At 37.1% G+C, this 22284-nt stretch overlaps 1 protein-coding gene across 7 annotated transcripts in view; it reads left to right on the forward strand.

The window, feature by feature from the left end:
- TBC1D19 (TBC1 domain family member 19) overlaps window positions 1-22284 on the forward strand; it is a 199872-nt gene that overhangs the window by 68788 nt on the left and 108800 nt on the right. For all 7 annotated transcript variants that reach the window (XM_079919380.1, XM_079919382.1, XM_079919381.1 and 4 more), the window contains 3 exons: window positions 829-875; window positions 4768-4878; window positions 19285-19357. In XM_079919380.1, the coding sequence (XP_079775506.1) occupies window positions 829-875; window positions 4768-4878; window positions 19285-19357 (231 nt within the window). The remainder of the gene's footprint in view (window positions 1-828; window positions 876-4767; window positions 4879-19284; window positions 19358-22284) is intronic.

A 22284-nucleotide genomic window follows, 5' to 3' on the forward strand; every position in this document is an offset into this window, starting at 1 on the left:
GGATTAAATGTGGAAAAGTTTGGTTTTTTTTTTACTAGCCCTGCCAAAGCAAGGCCTCAAAAAGTTTATTAAACACTCAGATTTGTTTCTCTCCACGAAAATCTTTAGTAAAAGGCAAGAGATTTATTTGATCTGAAGAGAAACCAGAGTATATGTGGAACAGTTTTAATACTTCTAAAATGTTTTTAAGAATTTATTTTGGTTCATTTTAATGTTTAAAATTGAGTCAATCAATTTTATAAACATATAATGAGTGAGAACTCTAGCATTTACTGTGATAAACAGATACATATATAAAATTGTTTAGGTAGACATGTACATAATCCTCACTACTCCTTCTTAAAAGAAAGTTGAGGCGGGTGGGTACTGGGCAAGAAATTGTGCCATAATAAAGGGAGCAGTGTGTTATAGAAGTTCAAAAGGGAGAACAGTTCAATACAACTACAGGAATTCACTAAGAATGCATTGTTTGTATTCTAAGTACTTTGAGAATTCTCATATAGAATTCTCTGTTTTCATATAGAACTTTCATATTATACTGACATTGTTTTTCAATTCAACTACAAATAACCTATTACAAATTTATCAAAGGGGGGACTCTTTATTTCTTCTAGAGTATGTCATCTAGGCTGTCAAGGGAAGGGACTACCTTTTTATTTTTATTGGCTCAATACTTAACACAATGTATGACAAATAACTGATATTCTGCAAATGTTTGAATTAATCTAGCTGCATAGCAACATATGAAAGAATCATTACAATTTATTATTAATAAGAATTTTTATGTTATAATTGAAATTTTGTTTTAATCTATCTTATTAATTCTAGATTTAAGCCTTTTCAGGCCTGTTTATGCACCTAAGGATTTTCTCGAGGTAGGTTCTATTGGCTAAATATATATATATATTAATGAGGTAAAAATGCAAAAGAAATGATGGTATAAAAACATCTCCAGGCAGAGGAATCACCATGTAAAAAGCCCCAGAGCCACTGAAATGGTGGAATAACATGATTATATTATATTTGGAAATTGCTCTTGGAAAATACATTGGAGCGTGGAAAAATTAGAGGGAAGTAAATCAGGAAGATTTGATTAAAAAATAGTGACTGTAAATCATGTAGCCTGCTTCCTGGCACATATAGGTGCTCAGTGAATTGTTTCCTTTTTTATTTCCTTCCTGTTCTAGTAGTTCAGGCAAGGCATGATAAAGGTCTGAACTAAGAGAACAGCATTCAAAATGGAAAGAATTTAACAGACTTGAGAGATTTTAAGGAAGATTTGGGAACTGATTAGATCTAAAGCGCATGAGGGAAAAGAAAACAAAGATAACCTTTAAGTGTCTAGATTGGGTAACTGGGCAGAGGTAACTTGCCCTTGAGATAGAGAATACAGGAGGAGAAACAGGTCCATTAGTGAAGATGATGAGCTTATTTAAGTTTGAGAAGCATATTGAGCATTCAAGTGGAACTCTTCAGTAGGCAGTTACAACTCACTAATTATTTTAATTCACCTCTCTTTGATTACACTTTTTTTCTTGTACCTTACATGTAATCCATCAGCAAATCCTTTCAGCTTTACCTTTGAAGTATATCCAGAATCCATCCACTTCTTACTAGGATCATTCCTATTTCACTGGTCCAAGCAGCCATCTCTTGTCTGGACTATTTCAGTAGCCTCTTAATTGCTCTTTCTGCTTCTAAGCTGCCCACCTAGAATCTGTCCTTTTGTTCTTAGCAGAGTTTCTAGAGGAAGACTTGTAAGTACAATTCTGAAGAAGCCACTCTTCTGTTATCTAGGTGCTTCCTATCTCCTTCTACTTAAAAACCAAAGTCATGACAGTGGCCTAAAATATCCTGCTTGGTCTGTTACCCCACCACCTCTCTGAGTTCATCTCCTATTACTTTTTCTCCTGATTTGTTCTACTCTAGCTATTTTAGCCTCCTTGCTTTACCTTGGCTTCCGCCCATTTGTGAGGGCCTTTTGCTCCTTCTTTTCTCTGCCTGCAGTGCTTTTCCCCCAGATACTTGTGTGTACATTCCCCTCACTCCTTATTTCTTTGCTTAAATGTCACATTCTCAACATAAAGAATATGGTCAATAATATTGGATATTATATGGGTATAATATGGGTACAGATGGTTACTAGAGTTATTGTGGTGATCATTTCACAATGTATGCAAATGTCAAATCACTTTGTAGTACACCTAAAACTAACATAATATTGTACATCAACTATATTTCAATTATTTTTTATTTCAATTAAAAAATATTCATGGAAAAAATTCAAACACATACACACACACAAAAATGTTGCCTTCTCAGCAAACTTTTCCCTGGCTCCCCTGGTTGGAACTCCTTATAGCCCTTTCCTACTTTGTTTTTCTCCATAGTATTTAGCATCATATAACATACTATTTTTCTATTTGGCTTATTGCCTGACTTATCCTATTAGACGGAAGTTTTGTTCACTGCTGCAACAATTACAGAGTCAAGTCAGATAATTGAAAAGGCTCAACAAGACTTCACCCACAAGGATACACCCACATAAGGCTTTCTTTCAGCAAGAGAAAGAAAATACATGCAAATACAAAGAGATGGGAATTTCCAGACGCATCTCCCAGGCCCCTTTCTCAGTTGCACAGGATGCACTTTGTCTTTGGGTTATGAATCTCCAAGGTACATGCAAGATACTTCGGTCTTGGGAGTCAAGGCACAAGTTTTCTGAGGGGTCTTTTATACCCCACTGGTAATTCAGATGTAAACCAGCAATCTGTACATTTTCAATAAACAATGTAAATAAACTGATATGGAGTTCCTCCAGGGGACATTAAATAGCGCATTATAAATGACTAGTTAGCGCATTTTACCCCATCTTGGCCAAGGGTTGCTACTAGATGTCCAGGTAACCCTGAAGATAAGATAGAGCTACCATAAACCAGCTGCAGCTGCAAGCTGATCCTATCTTTAACTGTTCTCTCTCCAACAGGTTGAACAGTGCTTAGCACATCATGGCTCAGTAAACGTGTTGAGTGAATGAGTAAACGAATGATTGAATCTTTCACATTTTATTTATTTTTTTCTTTTCTGAACCTGTTGTCTCTGATACCAGTTTGCCAGCATAGAACATTGTTAGAAATTATTTCAGGCCTTTTAGAATTGTAAGCAGTATCTTTTTAACTTTAAAGAAAAATTACTTTGGTTTGAAACTGCCTTTATGGTGCTAGCATTATTTCTCTTAGCTTATTAAAGATTTCTCCCAAACTCTTTCCTTTTCTAGCACTTAAATTTCATGTAATCTTTTTATGGTTGTCTTTAACTGTTTTCTCCTTAATAATCATAGTGTTCTGTGGCCTTCAGGACTGTTGCTGAATTGATCCTTTTATTAGTCATGCTGAGATTCTTCTTTAACTCAAGCAAATTTTCTATAATCATTTCCTTAGTTATAGTTTCTGCTTTTCTAATATTTTCTCTTTTCTATTGCCCACATATTCATAGTTTCTTTTTCTTTTCAATTCTGTGTTTTTGAGTTTCCCATGCAAGTATGATGCCTTATTTGTGTAATTAGACTAAAATTGTGTTATTCTATATTAGTCTGTATTTAACACTGTTGATTCTTTGCTAAATCTTCTTTTTTCTTTTTTTTTAAACAAATACCTTTGATATTTTTAGTTTCAATTTAGTGTTTGCAATTTTAGGAAACTCTTTTGACCTTATAGCATATTGCATTTTATCAACCATTAGTTATCAGTTTATGAATGCCTTCTTCAGATATGATAGTGTTTCTGTCATTATCCTTCCTTGGATTCTTGGTGGTTTCTTTCCCTCAACAGTTTCAATTTTTAAATATTTTTGAAATTATTATTATTCTCTCCCCAAAATGTGTGTTGTAAGAAAAATAAGAAAATATATGTAAGAAGGAAATTTAAAACAGAAATTACTCATAATGTCATCATAGAGCAATAAATACTACTATACTGTAACTTTTTAATTTAATAAACATATTCTGATATTAATTGAGGCATATTACACTGTATTTTGTACAAATTAAACATAATTTATTTAGGTAATTTCCTCAAATGGAATATTTAAGTTGTCTCATGTTTTTCTGTTTTATAAGAGAACAGTACTTCCTTGATGTTTTTTTCTGCACTGTCTCTGCAAACAGCTTTAATTATTTCCATAATCATACTGATAGAAGTGAGATTCCTAGAGTAAAGGCTGTGCAAATATCTAAGTTTTTTTTTAATCTAGTTAATTTTGAAAAATATATAAATCCGTCTTTCTTGTTAGCTTGGCCTCTGAAAAATTTTTTTTCCCTTTGGGTTCGGTTTATCGGCAAAACCTTATGATGTTATTCACTGTCTTTCTATAAACCTTGTCAGTATCTGTTTTTTAAAAGAGTTAGAGTTGGTTCTAAAATTTTTCCTGGCAAATATTACAATCAAGCAATTTAAATTTTTCTGTCATTTTCCCTGGTAAAATATAATCAAACAATTCTTTTTACCATCAGAAAGTTTTTCTTTCTAACTAAATTTTTAATTTTTTAGTTTTATATGGTAGATCATCTGTTGGAATATTAAATTAAAAACATATTTATAGTATTTTAACATTTTAATACAATTTTAGTTTTCAGAATGTAATTAAAGTATATGCATAACCCAGATAGTTTTTAATCTTGTGATATATACTAAGGTTATTACTACCAATTTTGTAAGTGTAAATAGTCAATAAAGAAACTAACCAATTATGTTGGATTTGTTTTTAAAGGTTTTAATTAATCTTCGCAACCCAAATTATGAAAATGGTGATTCTCATAGTTTCAGGACTCATTTGGGTTTAATCCAAGTTCCTCTCAAAGTAAAAGACATCCCTGAATTGGTAAGTATAGGCATTTAAAAATAAATTAACATATTTTAGAGGGCAACTATTAGAAATATATTTTAGTGCAGCATATGTCTAAAGCAGTAGGACAATCTGCTCATTAAATAAATGAATAAAATGAAAAGTTTCTTTTTTATTGTAAGTATGTTGTATAGAGAGTGAGTTGCTTTGCTAGTAGGATTAAAGATGAGCTTTCCTTGACCTAAAAATGCTTTTGCTTATTTCTTATTTTAATAAACAGCATAGATTTATAAGACAACTTGTTGGAATTTGAGTGCCTGATGTATGGCTGTAAAACTGATTGAAACAAATTATGAATTTTATAAAAATTTTTTTTAAAGAATGTACATTTCATTTAATTCACCCAACCTTTATTAAGCTCATGACATGGTGAGACACTGAGGGAGATAAAAGAACATAAGATGAGTTAAAGGCTGTCTTTGCTCTGGAGACTGTCACAATTTGATAAGGTCGTTAGTTTAAAAATAGAGTAATTATAGAAAGGTGGGAAGATTTCCTGATAAAGGAGTTAAGAAATTACCATCACTCCTTCTTTTGTTAATTACCCCAAAACGATAAGGAGGGCAGAAATGTAAATACTGTCTTTGGTGAAAGTAGGAAACAACTTGTAACTCTAAGCTTTAAAGTATTAAGATAGAGAGCTGATGGGAGAATGAAGAATGACGCAAACATGAAGATGGTCAAGCCTTAATGCCTCTAAAAGGTGGGAGGTATGGATGACAAGTGTGACAGTAATCAATTTATTATCTTTCAGCTCCAAATCTACCTTTTTTAAAAATTGAAGTATAGTTGATTTACAATATTGTATTAGTTTCAGGGGTACAGCAAAGTGACTCAGTTACACACACACACATATTCTTTTTCAGATTTTTTTTCCATTATAGGTTATTACAAGATATTGAATATAGTTCCCTGTGCTATAGGGTAAATCCTTGTTGTTTATTTTATATATAGTAGTGTATATCTGTTAATCCCATACTCCTAATTTATCCCCCTTTGGTAACCATAAGTTTGTTTTCTATGTCTGTGAGTCTGTTTCTGTTTTGTAAATAAATTCATTTGTATTATTTTTTTAGATCCCACATATAAGTGATATCATATAATATTTGTCTTTGGCTTACTTCACTTAGTATGATAATCTCTAGATCCATCTATATTGCTGCAAATGGTAATATTTCATTCTTTTTTATGGTAAGCAATATTCCATTTTATATATATATATATATATATATATATATATATATATACCACATCTTCTTTATATATTCATCTGTTGATGGTCACTTAGGTTGCTTCCATATCTTGACTATTATAAATAGTGCTGCTATGAACATTGGAATGCAAATATATTTTCAAATTAGAGTTTTTGTCTTTTCCTGATATATGCCCAGGAGTGGGATTGCTAGATCATATGGTAACTCTATTCTTAGTTTTTTAAGGAACCTCCATACTGTTTTCCACAACAGGTGTACCAATTTACATTCCTACCAACAGTGTAGGAGGGTTCCCTTTTCTCCACACCCTCTCCAACATTTATTATTTATAGACTTTTTGATGATGACCATTCTGACCAGTGTGAAGTGATGCTTCATTGTAGTTTTGCAAATCTGCCTTTTTTGCTCTGTTTTATTATACTGGAGCTGGACCTTCTAAACATTTCTTTTTTGCAAACTAGCTTGATGTTAGGCTTTGTCAATAGAGGATTCTGGAGGGACATTGCAAGACAATAGCAGGAGAAAGGGGCTTTCCATGTACAGAAGCCAGCAGATCAGCAAACAGAAGACCCAGTAGCACTCACCTTGGCAGCCCTCAGTCAACCAGCTCCAGCCTGTACTCTCTGGCAAGGTTTTTCTTCACCTCTGGTCTGCACATTCCTGTGGCAGGCATACCCTCTCCTTAAAAGTCTGAATCTCAGTCTTGAGGGCACTGGGGGACCCTTTCCTGAGTTCTTATTTCCTTCTTGGTTCACCCTCCTGCTTAGAAGTCATAGTTCCTTTCTGCATTTGCTAATTCTGTTTTTCCCTGTTCACATTTCTGGTATGGTTTCTATTTCTTGACGGGACTCTGACTGATACAAAAAGCCAGATGATTTTTCTCCCTTGAACTTTGGAAAGGATCAAGAATTGGAGATACCACATGTTATAGAGTCTCTGAGGAGACATAGGGCTGAAAGTGGAGATTGTGTAAAAGTCTGTATCAGGAAGGGTTAAGACCCCCGGACTCTTCTCATCCTGCATATTCCGGTGACTCCTCCTCCCTCACAGAAGACCAGAGGTGTGTTAATCACTACAGAAACAGAATCAGAAAGGCTATAAACTCAGTGACCTCAGACATAGAGCTGAACAGGAATGAGGCACGGTATTGAAAACAGAGGAATTAAGTGAAAGTTGACCGAATATCGAACTAATACCCTTGTCCCCTACCACTACCACTATGCCTGCCCAGTCTCTCCTTCTTCACCCTCCACCAACTTTAGAATGCCAGAGAAAAGGCTAACAGAGATTTGGAGAACCCTTACCGGGGGCGGGGGAAAAAAAGAAAAGAAAAATAGCTGGCTGGCTATAATTGCTTCACAGTGAAGTCCACCACACTCTGCCCAGTTCTTGCAGACAGAGCTTCCAGTCAGTCGTTAATTGCCTCAACCCTAAATGTAACTGACCAGCCTAGGATCTCCAGATACTTGAAATCTTCCAATTTTAAAGGCATAGGTCAAAACTAAAACAAATAAACAAACAAAAAAAGAAGAAGAAGAAATAGCCAATTTAGGGAATGAGTGCTTATTACGACCACCAATAGTTATTTCAGGCTTGAATTTACATCTACACTCACAAGATACAATAGGCCAAAACCTGGTGCGAGGTTTATGTAGATTTGCAAAATGATACAGGACAGAAAACATGGCATGTCAGTATATCACGTAGATCTTCATTGGAAGTCCTTGCAGCCAACCAGATGCTACTTCCTAGCCCCACAAGGAATGCATGCAATTTGAAGTGCCAAGGCTACATAGGCACAGCATAGGGAAGTCTCATATGCGATAGGAACTATTTCTTATAATGCACATGACCATAGCTTCCAAGTCCTCTCAAGAGGCACACCAGGTTGCTAAGGCCTGTGTTTTCCATTAGATTTTTATAGTCCACTTACAGTCTTCCATTTCAGATATAATTTACCAGTCAAGGGTCATATTTTTTCAGTAAATTATGTTGCTTAGTAATATAGCTGGCTTTCCTCTCCACAGTTTTTTTGTGTGATCCAGTACATTTTCAGGTCAACAGTGCTGAGAGAAGGTAAACCCAAGGTTATCTTCACATGGACAAAAAGGTTAGCCTGTTGTTAACCATTTCTCCCCAATAGAAGATGTAAAGCAAACATTAATATTCTCAGAGAGAAGATATTACTCATTAAACAAGAATAGAATTTCATTAAAACAACAAAACAAAACATTAGAAAATGAAAAAAGAGCTTATAGGACTCAAAAATACGGTATGCCAAAAAAAAAAAAAAAAAAAAAATCAGTAGAAGGCCCAGGAAATGTCTGTCAGAAAACAGAGCAAAAGCAAAAAAGCCAAAGAGATGAAAAATAAGAAGGAAAAGGTATTTTTTTTAAATTAGAGGATCGATCCAGAAGGGCTAACACCTGACCAATAGGAGTTCTAGAAAGAGAAAACAGAGGTAAAGGAATTATTAAAAATTTTAAGAACGGAAAGACAGGAATCTTCATTGTGAAAAGGCCCACCCAGTACCCAATGCTGTGAATGAAAGAAGACCCAAGGCACCTGAATAGGAGAAGACTAAAAACTTTTTATGGAAGAAAAACAGAGTATATATAAAGTTTCAAGCATCTGACCGCTCAGCAGGAAGACTGGAAGCCAGAAGATTTTTAAGTAAAGCCTTTAAAAATCTGAATGAATTCAAGCCTAGAATTCTGTATGTAACCAACAGTCAATCAAATGAGAATTTGAAGTAGACATTTTCAGATGTATGTGATCTCAAATATTTATTCTTATTAAGGGAGCTATTGGCAGAAATGCTCTAAAACAAGATCAAAAACAAAAAGAGCAAAACAGAGGATCCAGGAAATGGGATTCCAACCTAAGAGAAGAACAATTTCCAAAGTGACAGTGAAGAGAGGTTCCAGGACAAAGTTTGTGCAACAGGACCAGAGCAGAGCGATTCCAGTTTGGAACAGGAGGTTGGAGGGTTCCAGGATGAGTGCCTGCAAGAAAAACACCAAAAGTAAAGATGATCTGACAGGTTTAACCACATGCAAAATTGTATTGTGGAGGGTCTTTTCAGAGTTGTTAAAGGGTAGAGGAAGAGGTAAGTGATTACAGAAAATTGCATAAGTGAAAAAATGGTTTAATTATGGACTGTATGAAAAAGATACATATTTTAGGAAAGGAAACATATTTATAGCATACTCCTTGCCTCAGCAGTGAATAATTTTTAAATAGTAATAATAATGTAAACTCTTAATATGGATCTAATCAAGAATTGATATATACTTATAATGGAATGATAGAGGGAGGAAAAGAGAATGTACATGAGCTAAAAATCCTCATTTATCATTAAAAAATCAGTAGATATTTGAAACTGATAAATTAAAAATAACAATATATACTTGTTACTTGAAATATGGGTGTAAATACCAGAAAAAGAAGCTGAAATTGGACTTCCCTGGTGGCGCAGTGGTTGAGAGTCCTCCTGCTGATGCAGGGGACACAGGTTCGTGCCCTGGTCCGGGAAGATCCCACATGCCGCAGAGCGACTGGGCCCGTGAGCCATGGCCACTGAGCCTGCGCGTCCGGAGCCTGTGTTCTGCAATGGGAGAGGCCACAACAGTGAGAGGCCCGCGTACCGCAAAAAAAAAAAAAAAACGCTGAAAGTGGTTGTTCCTGAATAGTGGGCTAAGTATGATTGCGTGTGTGTGTGCGTGTGTGTGTGTGTGTGTTGTGTATGTGTGTGTTGGGAAGGAGTGCATAAATAGGGAACTGCTGTTTTGTTGTTGTTGTTAAGTCTTTTAGCTGATTTGACTTCTGTTTATTGCCCGTAAAGATAGTATAGTGTGGTGGTTAGGTGATTAGATTCTGAAGCCAACTAACCTGGGTTTAAATTCTTGCTCTGCCACTCACTGGCTGTGTGACCTTGGGCAAGTTTTTCTTAACCTTGAGCTTTAGTTTTCTTATTTAATATATGGACAATAGTATCTTTTTTTTAAATAAATGTATGTATTTTTTTTTTTTTTTTTTGGCTGCATTGGATCCTTGTTGCTGAGCGCGGACTTTCTCTAGTTGTGGCGAGCAGGGGCTACTCTTCGTTGCGGTGCGTGGGCTTCTCATTGAGGTGGCTTCTCTTGTTGCAGAGCATGGGCTCTAGGCGCACAGACTTCAGTAGTTGTGTCTCGCGGGCTCTAGAGCACAGGCTCAGTAGTTGTGGCGCATGGCCTTAGTTGCTCTGTGGCATGTGGGATCTTCCAGACTAGGGCTTGAACCCATGTCCTCTGCATTGGCAGGTGGGTTCTTAACCACTGTGCCACCAGGGAAGCCCTGGACAATAGTATCTCATAGAAGTGTTGTGCAGATCAGTAAGTTAAGATATAAGTTATGGGTTGAATTGTGTCCCCCCCCAAAAGATATGTTGAATCTTGACATCCAGTACCTGTGAATGTGACCTCATTTGCAAATAGGGCCTTTGCAGATGCAATGAAATTAAGATGATGTCTTACTGGAGTAGGGTAGGCCCAAAATCCAATATGACTGGTGTCCTTATAAGAAGAGGAGAAGAGACACAGAAGAGAGACACACAAGGAGAATGTCATATGACAGGCAGAGACTGGAGTGTTGCATCTATAAGCCAAGGAACACCAGAGATTGCCAGCAATATCAGAAGCTAAGAGAAAGGCATGGAACAGATTCTCCCCTAGAGCCTTCAGGGAGAGCATGTTAATATCTTGATTTTGGACTTCTAGCCTCCAGAACCGTGAGAATGAGTTTCTATTGTTTAAAGCTAACCAGTTAGTGGTACTTTTTGTACCACTGGCAGCCCTAGGAAACTTATATATAAATATAAAGCATATAGATGGTCCTTGGAAAGTAGTAAGCAGTATATAACTATTAAACATTACTACTACAACTTTCATTAAAAAATAATTTTTAAGAAGTTATTTTTAAAAGATGTTAGAAGCCCTATTAGTAGCAGTTTATACAAAGTGATATGGCTGTACAGAAGAAGTGACAGATTCTTTTCCTAGAGGTGGTGGGAGGTCTTCTCAGAGATACTGCCATTTGAAATAGTTTGAAGGAGTTTGCTAGATAAAGAAGCAGGGAAAGGATAATGTATGAAAATGTTTAGCATGTGCGTAAGTGGGGCTAATTTTGCCTCTGTCTGTCTGAAGGGACCTGGAGCTGGTGTGGATTCATTCTTAGCTATTGGAGAACAAAAAGCCTGTGGCAAATTTTTAAAAAATTGTAACTATACCTAATGTCTGCAGGCATGAGGGATAGTTGTCCCCATGTTTCCTGAATGATGTAAACTGGTGATAGTGATTCTGACCTGATGATGCATGGTTTATCTGTAACCCTGGTCTGTCTGTGTGAATACTGAACTTAGTGAGACTCAGTGAGTCTCATATGATGCCTCAATAGATGGCCCTCAAACCTAGTTCACAGTGTCAGGGTTAGACTTACCCATATCAAAAGGGTCCCACGCAGCCTGGAGGTAGCTTTGGAGGGCAGGGGATCAGCACAGGGACCCTGCTGAACTCCCAGGCCTGTTTCCTGCCCTCCAAGGCCGCCCCCCCCCCACCTCGGCCACATTGGTCTTTGGGGGCATAAGAGGGAGGCTGGGGAGATCAGGAGAGGCAGGCAGGAGGGGCCCTCCCAGACCCGAAGAGCAGGAGAGGAGAGGAGAGGAGGGCGTTTGCCCCACCCACTCAAGCCAGGAAGCCTGCTGGGCTCCCAGGTGAGGTCACCTGCCCTCTGAGACCAGGGAAAGGGCACACCTGGGCCCCTTCTGTTCCTTGAGCCTAAGCCCCACGCCCCACAGCCCCCAGGGCCTTTTCCAGCCTTGTGGGTCCTAAGTATAGTCCCCGCCCACCGCCCAAACCTCACCCCTGCTTAGGCCCTGCATTCCACAGCCAAGGCCTTTCCCCCCGCTTTTTTTTTATTTTCCCTTCTCCTCTTTTTTAGTATTGTGGTACTGATGTATCTTTTGGTTGTTGATTCATCTATATTTTTATTTTTGTATTCTTTCTAACATATCATAATTTCCTAGTCTAATTTTATTTTTTACTTTGTTACTATGCTCTTTTTTTTTTTTTTTTTTTGCCACCCCTTGCAGCTTGCAGGATCTTGGTTCACGAGCCGGGGGTCGAACCAAAGCTCCTGCAGTGGGAGGTCCAAGTCTGAACCACTGGACTAACAGAGAACCTCAGACCCCAGGGAATATTCATGGGAGTGAGGTCTCACAGAGTTCCTCATCTCAGCACCAAGACCCAGCTCTACCCAATAGCCTACAAACTCCAGTGTTGGAAGCCTCAGGCCAAACAACCAGTAAGACAGGAACACAATCTCACTCATTAAAAAAAGAAAACAATGAGACAACAAAAATATATGTCACAATAAAGGAGCAAGGCAAAAACATACAAGACCAAATAAACGAAGAGGAAATAGGCAATCTACCTGAAACAGAATTCAGAATAATGATAGTAAAGGTGATCCACAATCTCGGAAATAGAAATGGAGGCATGGATTGAGAAAATACAAGAAAAGTTTAACAAAGATCTAGAAAAACTAAAGAACAAACAAACAGAGATGAACAACACAATAACTGAAATGAAAAATATACTAGAAGGAATCAATAACGGAATAACTGAAGCAGAAGAACGAATAAGTGAGCTGGAAGACAAAATGTTGGAAATAACTACTGAGGAGCAGAATAAAGAAAAAAGAAATAATTGAAGACAATCTCGGAGACCTCTGGGACAACACTAAATGAACCAACATTCAAATTATAGGGGTCCCAGAAGAAGAAGAGAAAAAGAAAGTGTCTGAGAAAATATTTGAAAAGATTATACTTGAAAACTTCCCTAACATGGGAAAGGAAATAGTCATCCAAGTCTAGGAAGCACAGAGAGCCCCATTCAGGATAAACCCTAGGAAAAACACAATAAGACACATATTAATCAAACTAGCAAAAATTAAGTTCAAAGAAAAAATATTAAAAGCAGCAAGGGCAAAACAAAATATAACCTACAAAGGAATCCCCGTAAGGTTATCAACTGAGTTTTCAGTAGAAACTCTGCAAGACAGAAGGGAGTGGCAGGATACACTTAAAGTGATGAAAGAGAAAAACCTACAACCAAGATTACTCTAGCCAGCAAAGATCTCATTCAGATTGGATGGAGAAGTCAAAAGCTTTTCAGACAAGCAAAAGCTAAGAGAATTCAGCACCATCAAACCAACTTTACAACAAATGTTAAAGAAACTTCTCTAGGCAGGAAACACAATAGAAGAAAAAGACCCACAAAAACAAACCCAAAACAATTAAGAAAATGGTAATAGGAACATACATATCGATAATAACTTTGAATGTAAATGAATTAAATGCCCCAACCAAAAGACACAGACTGACTGAATGGATACAAAAACAAGACCCATATATATGCTGCCTACACGACACCCACTTCAGACCTAGGGACACATACAAAGTGAAGGAATGGAAAAAGATATTCCATGCAAATGGAAATCAAAAGAAAGCTCGAGTAGCAATACTCATATCAGATAGAATAGACTGTAAAATAAAGACTGTTACAAGAGATAAGGAGGGACACTACATAATGATCAAAGGATCAATCCAATAAAAAGATATAACAATTATAAATGTTTATGCACCCAACATAGGAGCACCTCAATACATAAGGCAAATGCTAGCAACCATGAAAGGAGAAATCGACAGTAACACAGTAATAGTAGGGGACTTTAACATCCCACTTACACCAATGGACAGATCACCCAAACAGAAAATAAATAAAGAAACATAAGCTTTAAATGACACAATAGACCACATAGATTTAATTGATATTTATAGACCATTCCACCCAAAAGTGGCAGAATACACTTTCTTCTCAAGTGCACACGGAACATTCTCCAGGATAGATCACATCTTGGGTCACAAATCAAGCCTCAGAAAATTTAAGAAAATTGAAATCGTATCCAGCATCTTTTCTGACTACAATGCCATGAGATTGGAAATCAATTACAGGAAAAAAACTGTAAAAAACACAAATACAAGGCTAAACAGTGCACTACGAAATAACCAAGAGATCATTGGAGAAATTGAAGAATAAATTAAAAAATACATAGAAACAGATGACAATAAAAACATGGCAACCCAAAACCTATGGGATGCAGCAATAGCAGTTCTAAGAGGGAAGTTTATAGCAATTCAATCTCACCTTAAGAAACCAGAAAAATCTCAAATAAACAATCTAACCCTACACATAAAACAACCAGAGAAAGAATAACAAAGAAAACCCAAAGTCAGTAGAAGGAAAGAAATCATAAAGATCAGAGCAGAAATAAATGAAATGAAAATGAAGAAAACAATAGCAAAGGTCAGTAAAACTAAAAGCTGTTTTTTGAGAAGATAAACAAAATTGATAAACCCTTAGTCAGACTCATCAAGAAAAGAAGGGAGAGGACACAAACCAATAAAATTAGAAATGGAAAAGGAGAAATCACAACTGACACTGCAGAAATACAAAGGATTATAAGAGACTACTACAAACAACTATATGCCTATAAAATGGACAACCACGAAGAAATGGACAAGTACAATTGGAAAAGTACAATTTTCCAAGACTGAACTAGGAAGAATTAGAAAGTATAAACAGACCTATCACAAATAATGAAATTGAAACTGTAATTAAAAATCTTCCAACAAACAAGAGTCCAGGACCAGATGGCTTCAAAGGCGAATTCTATCAAACATTTAGAGAAGAGCTAACACCAGTCCTTCTCAAACTCTTCCAAAACATTGCAGAGGGATAAACACTCCCAAATTCATTCTACGAAGTCACCATCACCCTGATATCAAAACCAGAAAAAGATAACACCAAAAAAGAAAATTATAGACCAATATCACTGATGAAAATAGATGAAAAATCCTCAACAAAATACTAGCAAACAGAATCCAACAGCACATTACAAGGATCGTACACCATGATAAGTGGGATTTATCCCAGGGATACAAGGATTCTTCAATATACACAAATCAATCAATGTGATACACCACGTTAACAAATTTAAGAATAAAGACCGTATGATCATCTCAATAGATGCAGAAAAAGCTTTTGACAAAATTCAACACCCATCTATGATAAAAACTCTCCAGGAAATGGGCAGAGAGGGAACCTACCTCCTCATAATAAAGGCCATATATGACAAACCCACAGCAAGTAGCATACTCAATGGTGAAAAACTGAAAGCATTTCCACTAAGACCAGGAACAAGACAAGGATGTCCACTCTCGCCACTCTTATTCAACAGAGTTTTGGAAGTCTTAGCCACAACAATCAGAGAAGGAAAAGAAATAAAGGGAATCCAAATCGGAAAAGAAGAAGTAAAACTGTCACTGTTTGCAGATGACATGATACTATATGTCGAAAATCCTAAAGATGCCACCAGAAAACTTCTAGAGCTCATCAATGAATTTGGTAAGGTTGCAGGATACAAAATTATGCACAGAAATCTCTGGCATTCCTATACACCAACAACAAAATATCGGAAAGAAAAATTAAGGAAACACTGTCCTTTACCACAGCAACAGAAAGAAAAAAATGCCTATGAATAAACCTGCCTAAGGAGGCAAAAGACTTGTACTCAGAAAACTGTAAAACACTGATGAAGGGAATCAAAGATGACATAAACAGATGGAAAAATATACCATGTTCTTGGGTTGGAAGAAGCAATACTCTGAAAATGACTATACTACCCAAAACAATCTACAGATTCAGTGTAGTGCGTATGAAACTACCAATGGCATTCTTCACAGAATTAGAACAAAAAGTTTTACAATTCATATGGAAACACAAAAGACCCCAAAGAGCCAAAGCAATCTTGAGAAAGAAAAACAGAGTTGGAGGAATCAGGCTCCCTGACTTTAAACAATACCACAAAGCTACAGTAGTCAAGACAGTATGGTACTGGAACAAAAACAGAAATATAGATCAATGGTACAGGATAGAATGCCCAGAGATAAACCCATGCCCATATGGGCACCTAATTTACGACAAAGGAGGCAAGAACATACAATGGGGAAAAGACAGCCTCTTCAATAAGCGGTCCTGGGAAAACTGGACAGCTACATGTAAAATACTGAAATTAGAACACTACCTAACACCATACACAAAAATAAACTCCAGATGGATTAAAGACTTAAACGTAAGACCAGACACTGTATAAAACTCTTAGAGGAAAACATAGGAAAAACACTCTTTGACATAAACCACAGCAAGATCATTTTTGACCCACCTCCTATAGTAACAAATAAAAACAAAACTAAACAAATGGGACTTAATTAAACTTAAAAGCTTTTGCACAGCAAAGGAAACCTTAAACCAGTCAAAAAGACAGCCCTCAGGGCTTCCCTGGTGGTGCAGTGGTTGAGAGTCCGCCTGCTGATGCAGGGGACACGGGTTTGTGCCCCAGTCCGGGAAGATCCCACATGCCGTGGAGCGGCTAGGCCTATGAGCCATGGCCGCTGAGCCTGCGCGTCCGGAGCCTGTGCACTGCAACAGGAGAGACCCCAACAGTGAGAGGCCCGCCTACCGCAAAAAAAAAAAAAAAGACAGCCCTCAGAATGGGAGAAAATATTTTCAAATGAAACAGCAGACAAAGACAAAGGATTAATCACCACAATATACAAACAGCTCATGGAGCTCAATCTCAAAGACAAACACTCCAGTTAAAAAAATGGGAGGAAAAAAAAAAAAAAAATGGGAGGAGGACCTAAACAGACATTTCACCAAGGAAGACATACAAATGGCCGAGAGGTACATGAGAAGATGCTCAACATCACTAATTATTAGAGAAATGCAAATCAAAACTGCAATGAGGTGTCATCTCATGCTGGTCAGAATGACCATTATCAAAAAATCTAGAAATAACAAATGCTGGAAAGGGTATGGTGAAAAGGGAGCCCTCCTGCACTGTTGGTGAGAATGTAAATTGATACAACCACTATGGAAAACAGTATGAAGTTTCCTTAAAAAACTAAGAATAGAACTACCATATGACCCAGCAATCCCACTACTGGGCATATACCCTGAGGAAACTGTAATTCAAAAAGAGTCATGTACCACAGTGTTCATTGCAGCACTATTTACAGTAGCCAGGACATGGAACCAACCTAAATATCCCTCGACAGATGAATGGATAAAGAAGGTGTGGCACATATAGGCAATGGAATATTACTCAGCCATAAAAAGAAACGAAGTTGCTTATTTGTAGTGAGGTAGGTGGACCTAGAGTCTGTCATACAGAGTTAAGTAAGACAGAGAAAAAGAAATACCGTATGCTAACGCATATATATGGAATCTAAAAAAAAAAAAAAAGGTACTGATGAACCTAGTTGAGGGCAGGAATAAAGAGGTAGACATAGAGAATGGACTTGAGGACATGGGATGGGAGGGGGAAGCTGGGCGAAGTGAGAGTAGCATCTCCATATATACATTAGCAAATGTAAAATAGTTGGCTGGTGGGAAGCAGCAGCGTGGCACAGGGAGATTGGCTCTGTGCTTTGCGATGACCTAGAGGGGTGGGATAAGGAGGGTGGGAGGGAGGCTCAAGAGGGAGGGGATATGGGGACATGTGTATGCATATGGCTGATTCGCTTTGTTGTGCAACAGAAACTAACACAGTATTGTGAAGCAGTTATACTCCAATAAAGATCTATTAAAAAATAAAATAAAATATTGGCTATATCCCCTGTGTCATACAATATATTCTTGTAGCTTATTTATTTTATATGTAGTAATCTATATCTCTTAACCCCATACCCCTTTCTTGTCAAAAGGGAATTTCTTGAAACTGAAATTTATTAACTCTAAAGAGAAGTTGCTGACTAATTCCTGTTCACTAATTCAGTGTTGTAGAGACAGCAGGTGGGAACTAGAACTCAGTAGTGTGGTTCACTATTTACTGACTCCCCACTGTTATGTGTCACGTAGCACTGTGCTAAGAACAGGAGGTGCAAATGTGTGTAAGAGATAGTCTCTGTCTTCCAAGAGCTTCAGGCTAATGAGGAGATGGACAGTAAAAAGATAATTTCAATATGGTGTGATTATATTCTTTGATACAGGTTGAAAAAAGGTAATACATGTTCATAGAGAAGGAAATCTGAGATTAGGGACCAGGTCTACTGACATAGAGTAAAAAATATCCAAAGCAGTGAATTTTTACCACTTGAGTCATTAAAAATTGGTAACATAAGTTGCAGTGCTTTTTAAAAGTATAGATTAAAATTAGTTTAGTTAAAAATTGAAATATAATGGCAGTTATTTAAAATTGATACAGAAATGAAATGTGTGTTAGGCTGAATAACTGTCTTATGAGGGATGCAAATAAATCACTAACTTAAATAATCATAGATAACTGTGAAGGATTAAAACTAATTCCATTTTTTAAAGGAGAAGGGAGTTTGGTTTTAGCAATTAGAATAGTAACAAAACACTGAGGCAAATATTAATAGAAATATTTAATTACTTAGGGAATAAAAATAATGTGAATACTATGGGGTTGTTTTTTATATATTTATAAAACAACAGACAAACATGATTACTTTCCTTAGACATTACTAGATAAGTAGAGGAAGTCTGGAGAGTAAATCTAATTTATTCTTATTTTAGCAGAGTACTTGGTAGTCTAATTTTACTTAAAAATTAATTTAAGTTGTTTTGGATATTTGCAGTATTTATTTGATTAAGAGCTGAGTGAAGTACAGTACCATAGAAAGCACAGATACAGAATTATATTGGTAATTTTAGACAATGAATTTAGAAAATAAAATTGCTAAGTGCTACATATGCTGTGTGTGTATGTATGTTTCAGGAGAGATTTAAATTTTATTATTCTTTCCTCAGAATAATTATTCCTTACTTTTACTGATTAGTTTGTTACCTAAAAAGGGAAAATTTTGGACTAAAGCATTACTATCTAAAAGTTCAATAATATTCTTTTCTTCTTTAGATATTTGAATGAAGCAAACATTTATTTTACATTGTAATTTTCATTTAAGTTGATGTTTAGGTGAAGGTGATTTTTTTAAAATAATGTGTAGCAAAGTCTGAGATGCATGGTAATTCTGTGTTTTATTTTTCAGAAAGAATTCTTTGTGGAACTTGGCTTAACTGCAGGGCAACTTGGTATAGATGACTCTACACAAGTGCCTCCTGGTTAGTATTTCTCCCATATGGCATATACTAAATGAAAATGAGAGTGAGGTTAAGGTTTATCTTGCCATTTCCAAATTAATCTAGTAACTTTTTTAATATCTGGCAACTAACATGCTTTTTGCCTCTCCTTGGTTACTATTAATTATTGAATAGAATCTTGTATGTTACAATTATTAGAGTTCAACTAGATATTTGTCTTTTTATTTGAGGGTCTTTAAAATAATTTTGAAAACTCATTAGACATATGTAAGTCATTTTGTTGGCAAAATTCTAAGAGAATGGCTCAATAAATTTTCATGAATTGGACACACCTAACTAAATTACCACCCAGATCAATAAACTGAAGCCCCTTCCTACCATCTTTCAATCTTTATCCCCTGTGTCAAGGATAACCACTATTTTTACTGTTCAGGTCTCATCTCTTGCCTCCTCACACTGTCCCTCCCCCTCCTGCTACTCCCATCCCCACTTCCACACACATGTATGTTCTCTCTCTAATCATACTTGAGAAACTGCTGCAAAATTTTCAAGTGTCCAGATTGATGGCTCTGCCTCCTCTAAATCTTCTGCATCATGATCATCACCATCACCATCATCTTTAGAGGATTTCAGCAGATCTTCAAGTTCCTTGTTGGTAAGGGTTTCTCTACGCTCTTCTGTGTGTTCCTCAACATTGTCTCCAATCATGTCAGAGAAGCCTTCCCCACCAAACTTCCCCTGCAACATTCAAAATACTACTGACTTCTGCATCAGTAGTGGAGAAGCCCCTGAAATCACTGATCACCTCACTCCAGAACTGCCTCCAGCATGCATCGGCGGTCTCAGGACTTAAGGCATCTACAGCCTCTGCGGGAAGCAAAAATGCACCTGCAGTTGTGAAGCTCTTTCGTAAATCAATAATGCTGCTCAGTCAGGGTTAGCATCAGGGGCAGCACGAAACGTCCTGAAGGCAAGGTAGGTGTTAATTCACCTCAGTGCGCTGCTGCAGGAGACTGGAACATCATGTCCACATTCTCGCCAGTGAAGCAGAGAGTGTTGTCAGTTATGAGGAGGACCTTGAATGGCAGCCCCTTCTCTTCATCCCTTTACTTCAGGAATGAAACACTGATGGAACCTCTCCAAGAACAAAATGGCCATTGCCCAAGCCTTCTTGTATTGCTAGAACATAGGCAGGCAATTTTTGGTTTTGTTCTTAAGGGCCTGGGGATTGCTTGCTCAGTAGATGAGGCCTGGCTTGATCACGTGACCTGTTGCATTGCCAGACAGCACCAGCCTAAGGTGATCTTTCCAGGCCCTGAACCCTGGGGCCTACTTTGCTGTCCTATGGATATAAGTACGATTGGACATCTTCCAGAACAAGCCCATTTCATCACAATTGAAGATTTGCTCTGGAAGGTAGCCTTTCTCTTCTATAAGTTTTTTGAGCTCTTCTGAGAACGCTGAAGCTCCCTTGGCATCAGCCAATGCTGATTCTCCCATGATCTCTAAGTTCTTGAGGCTGTAGCACTTTACATAGTTAGCCAGCCATCCCTTATGAGCCTTAAACTCCTTCATTCTCCTCAACCCCGTCACAGTAGTATTCACAGAGGCTAAGTGCTTTTTCACACATCATTTTGCCATGAACAGGGATATGCTTCTGTGACATGTCCTCCAGCCACATACTTGACGCCTTTGTGAGCAATTTGTCATGAATGAGAGACCACTTTTGCTGTTGTAGGGGCAGCACAAACACTTCCACAAATTTCAGCTTCTTTCTGCTTTATTTTGCAAATGCTCAATTTGTATTTACTGACCTTATGGCCCACCTTGGCAAGAAATATGCCGCTTTTCAAAAGATCTAAGATTTTAATTTTCTTGTTGAGAGATAGCACTTAACGCTCCCTCTTAGCCTTTGAGGGATTGTTTAGCTTCTTAAAAAATTATTATTATTATTTTTAACATCTTTATTGGAGTATAATTGCTTTACATAGCTTTTGAGGGATTGTTTTGACCACTTAATTGCTCTTTAGGAGCCATTTTTTCACAGAAACAAAGGGTGCACACAACGTAAGTGACAAACGAGACACAAGGTGAACAATACTCAAACACAAGTGCTGGAGACTGAGGATCCATGAAATGGCGGGAGACTACAGCAGGGTATGCCAACACATCAGTTCATTCACACAGATTCAGTGTAGTGCTTGGCACACAGCAAATTCAAGTTTTGCTTTTTTGAACTTTCTGAAATTTTTTTTCAAATGTTTTCAATCCGTGGTTGGTTGAATCCACAGACATAGGGGGCTGACTATTATCAGTAGTGCTTCTGTGCACATTCTTGTGTAAGTCTCCTGGTGCACATAGGTATAAGATGCGCACCTGAGAGCGATGTGCTGCTATCATAGGGTGTGCATATATTCAGTGTTAGTAGATGTTGCCAAACAGTTTTCCAAGATGGCTGTACTGATTCACACTGCTACCACCTTTGTATGAGAAGCTCATTTGCTCCATTTCCTTTGCATTTAGAATTGTCACTCTTTTTCATTTTAGCCATTGTGATGGGTGTGTATTTCATAATGGTTTTAATTGCATTTCTCTGGTGACTGATGTGGTTGGGCATCTTTTCATATGTTTATTGGTCCATTGGATTACCTCTTTTGTAAAGAACCTGTTCACAGCTTCTGCCTATTTGTATCAGATAGTTGTCTTTTTTAAATTGACTTACCGGGAGTGCTTTACATGTTCTAAGTACAAGTCCTTTGCTGGATATATGTATTGCAAATACAGTCTTCCACTCTGTGACTTACCTTTTCACTCTCAGTGGTACCTTTTGATGAACAGATGTTTCTCTGTTTTAATATGATCTAGTTTAGGAGGTTATTTCCATTATGATTGGTACTTTAAAAACAAATCTTTGTTTCTCCCATACAATCTTTTTAAATGGCATTGGT

Source organism: Stenella coeruleoalba (genome assembly GCF_951394435.1).
Source record: "Stenella coeruleoalba genome assembly, chromosome: 4".
Lineage (NCBI taxonomy): Eukaryota > Metazoa > Chordata > Mammalia > Artiodactyla > Delphinidae > Stenella > Stenella coeruleoalba.